The sequence below is a fragment of the Bremia lactucae genome, linkage group LG2, assembly GCF_004359215.1.
Source record: "Bremia lactucae strain SF5 linkage group LG2, whole genome shotgun sequence".
Taxonomy (NCBI): Eukaryota; Oomycota; class Peronosporomycetes; order Peronosporales; family Peronosporaceae; genus Bremia; species Bremia lactucae.
This window is the reverse complement of record NC_090611.1, coordinates 169647-173925: the sequence shown is the minus strand read 5'-3', so window position 1 is coordinate 173925 and position 4279 is coordinate 169647. Positions and strand designations below refer to the sequence as shown.

The window sequence follows — 4279 nt, the reverse complement described above, 5'->3', positions numbered from 1 at the left end:
TCTTAACGTGTAGTGAAATTTCACTACGCGTTTCATCACTGTTATCGATGCGCCTGTCGCTAGACGCACCGTCATCCTCGTTGGAGGGATGTCGCGCTCAATATATTTGAGCCTACTACCCTCTAGTGACTGGCGACGAATAAAGTTATTCGACGCTCCGCAGTCCACTAGGGCTTTAAGTGACAAATCATTTGTCACTTTCAACTTCAAGGTGATGAGGGATACCTCATCACCAGGTGCAGAGACACATAATGATTGTGTGTCTGGAGCAACTTTAGTCAAGAGATTTGCAAATTCTCTTGAGGTTGCTGGATCAGTAGGGCGTTGCGCCCCTACTGACCCCGTCCATTTTTTGGCGGTCCGCCTCGCTGTTGCGATTTCGCAACAACGTCGGATCCGCGACCGTTGCCCTTTTTGGCATACGGTCCAAAATTACGTTCAGTACCTTTTGGTGCTGGACGTGGGGCACTACACTCATGAGCGTAATGTCCCAATTTTTGGCAGCGATGGCACTTCTGCGATCGCTTATTGTTCGGAAAGCGAGGTCTCTCGCTTTCGACGTAGGAAAGGTCCATGGGTTGTGGACCTCCTAATACGTGTCGTCTTGGTGGACTATATGATGACGAACTTGCTTGAGCCTATCTCAAGCTAAAGTCCTCCTGTTCCGCTACGGATATTGCTTCTTCAAGCGTATCCAGTTTCAAGCGGAACAGGTGGGTCTTTACGGGACCATCGGTAAGACCTTGCATGAACACCGTAATCAACATGTGTTCATGGACTGGGTTATTGGTAATGCAACTCGCTAAGAGTCGTATGTGCTGGGCATATGCGTGCTCATCACGCTTGCCTTGCTTGAGTTTCAGAAGCTCTGAACGAGCTCTGAACTCAGCCCTTGGTGGTTCAAACGTCTGTTTGAGTCGGGTTTTAAAGCCTCTAGCGACCTAAAGACGTATGGGTCGCGCAACTTGAGGCCCAATGCACTAAGTTTTGGCACGACCTGTCAGATTTGATTGAGCCAATGCGACTTACATTTGCTCGTCGACGATACGACGTGCGCTTATGGCATCGTCCAACTCGACAAATCATCTTAAGAACGAGTCTTCTTCGACTCTTCTTTATTTTGAGATGTCAATCTTTAGAGTTTCAGGACGACGCGTTTGCGTCATCCCAGGTACAGGAATACCTGTTGTAATCTCAACAGTTCCGCCTGTTGAGAGCCTTGCTGATTCAGCAAGGCTACTTTTTCCTTCATCTCGTCAAGTTCATGTTGTATGAACTTGGCGACGATTGAGTGGAGGGCATCTCTGTCTAAGTTGGACAGTAATGCCAGGATTGCATCGTTTCCTACGGTCGATTTAATTCGTTCAACCGCACTCCTCTCTATGTCACTTAGAAAGGAGCAGCTTTCAGGGGAAACGTGATGCGTATTCCCACTACCATCTAGCATATCCATGTTAAATGTGGGAAAAGTGGTCCTTGGACGGACTACAAAGTGCTACCAGATGTAACGGGGCACTACGACTTGTACAGTTTCAGTACAATCCACTTCACACTGCTTCAGTTGTGAGTGGTGCCTTCCGTTAGATCACGTACACTGTACGTATAGAGGAAGACTTCTCTTAAGACAAGTTAGCTTAAGAGTGTAAAATGAAAACTGTATTAATATAGTTAAGTGTCTCTTAATCTATCTTTGTAAATGTTGACTTAACTAAAAACTAATACTAAACATGTAAATGAATTCTTATCTATCTTATCTTGTAACTCTCTTTGATTACTTCTACAGCTGATAAGTCTGCGGAATAAATAGACATAATGGCCTATACCTATTTATGGATAAGAATTCAGGATATTACAATATAAAGTAATATCTTCCAACTATTATCTACCTTTTAGATAATATATTAATTAACAACCTTTAAGTGTTAATTTCATGTAACGATACACTCCGTTACAATAATACTACCTGGAGGTACTACGAAAGTTGTTGACGCGTTTCATTGGGTGACCAATGCCTCTGACTCGAGTCAAACTTGCTATTTAAACCAGGAATACGAGCGTACCTCAATTGCGACCTAGCCACATCTACTTCTTCGACTCCCCTATACTTTGAGATGTCAATCTTTAAAGTTTCGGGACGACGCGTTTGCGTCATTTCAGGTACAAGGGTCTGTACCTGTTGTAATCTCACCCTTTACGGTGGTAGAAGAGGTTGCCCGCCTACATTGCCCATGAGGATAATAAATTATAAATAATGATCAATTATTAGCTAGAAAATGTTTGAAGACAACGGGAATTTCAGATTTATATCTGCAAAAAGACTGTGTGTTTCGCAGCCCACTGAGTTTGATACCGTTACTGTTAATTTTCTAAAATGTAGCCAATATAAATGATATAGCTGTAGATAGCGGGGAGCATAGGTGCGGCGCCTGCATCTATAGCTTGCATGCACAAAATCCCACGTGACTCTGGGTTACTACATCCATGAAGCAATATTTGGATACAAGGAAAGCTTAATTTGTCCTGGATTCGATTACAATTCTTGAATAGAAATTTGCCATTATTTAGTAGACTAACATACAATCGAGTCACGTATGGCCAAGGAAGTCGCATAAAAATGTGCAGCATAATACTTGAATATATAAATTATTCCGTTCTAGTTCTGTCTTCAGTTATATTTAAAGTGGCTGCAATATTTCGTGTGACATCACTGAAAACGTGCAGTCACATATTAAATGCAGCCAATCTTTTTTAGAAGCACAAAGTACATTTAGAAATGGTTGGTGGCTGCAAATACTGCCAACTGATGCTTTTACTTCTTTGTTTCAGCGTAACTCTAGGATTAGCAGAAATTCAGTAATATCACCTACAGGTGATGCAGGATTCGGTGCCCGAATTAGTCCCTTCAAAGGCTTCCCCTGTCGCCAGTAGATATTCCGACGCTTCTAGTAACACTGTAATCGCGACTATAAAATGCTCTTCACGTCTGGCAACGTCACTCGTACTTAATCATATCCTCCGTAAACAGCGGCATCGAGCGCCCTTGGTTCATTAAACAGGTTTTCAATGCCATAGGCCTCAGTCCACTCCGATAAAATGATTGGTATTTGAAAGTCCTGGAACTTTGTATCCATCAATAGATCCGGTCGAGAATTAGCCGATTTTTGCTTTAGCTGGGGCATATATGATTTCGGTACCATATTAGGCGGAGGCGCGGCCATTCTGCGAATGGGTGCAGAACCGTCATTCAGCTTTACGCGCTTTGGAGCAAGTTGAGAAGGCATACACATTGACGACGGCGTGCCCTGCAGAAGGCTTTTGACAAGACCAGTGAGATCTGAAAGCTGGCCCATAAGTTCAAAAACTTGGCATTGTAGGCCCTGTACCGAATGCTTTAGCGTCTCAACTTCCTCGTGGTCAGGAGATGTCGGCTCTGTGTATGTTTTGCGGCGGATCTGCGTCATTAGTTCCTGGCGACCTCGCAAAAATTTATCGTGGTAAAATTCCCACCAGTTCTTGCTTTCATCGTCTTCGACAGAGAGTTTAATCTCGTCTTTCTTGTGCTTGCGAAAACCGTAGAAGTTGAGTTGGCGCACAAAGCTGCTAAAGTTGTTGTGCTTGAAGTAGCGGGGCAACATGGTCTTGGCGAACTCGCGGGGAAGCTTAACGATAAACGACGAGCCAGAGTCACTCCAACACGCGACGGCCGAAGCTGAGCTCTCGATCATGTCGTAGGTCTTCTGCAGGAACACAGGCGCCGTTAAGGCATTAGTAAGGCTCGCAGAGCCCACAGATGCTGATGGCCTACGTGCATCGGAGTCGCTCATTGTAACAGTATTATTCTTTTTTCTATGGAAAGTTGAAATGAGGTGAAAACGTGGGAGGTCGAGAAGCTACATCTGACCACATAAATGGTCATACAGTACTGAGAAAAGAGGCTTGTCTTTTGTGTGGATAAACGAGGCAAAACGTTGTTCGGTGATCAACAATATTTGGTTCTAATCCAAGCAAGATTTAGCTGAATGGATGTACTGTTTGTGTAATATCTGCTTTCTCAAAATTTCACATTTCTTCCTTCTGATAAGCTCTTTTTTAGCTGTTGAATTTTGTAAGAGTTCTCACTTAAAAAATGCCAGCAATCTCCATCGTCTATGACACGAAGTTTCTATATCCCGCTAGAATTGATATTTTTTTCAATTTGAGTACATCTTATTTAACTTTTCTTATAGAGAGAGCACCTGATAACGTATGACCACGTTATCAATAAATGCTGCAATTACTT

General features: G+C 43.3%; 1 protein-coding gene across 1 annotated transcript; it reads right to left on the bottom strand.

Annotated features, from left to right (window-relative positions):
- Window positions 1-3002: 3002 nt before the first annotated feature.
- CCR75_001241 (uncharacterized protein) lies at window positions 3003-3824 on the bottom strand (the record flags this gene model as incomplete). The annotated part of the gene is made up of 1 exon (XM_067959345.1): window positions 3003-3824. The coding sequence occupies one exon, from the start codon at window positions 3822-3824 to the stop codon at window positions 3003-3005; it is 822 nt and encodes a 273-aa protein (XP_067821520.1).
- Window positions 3825-4279: the final 455 nt, after the last annotated feature.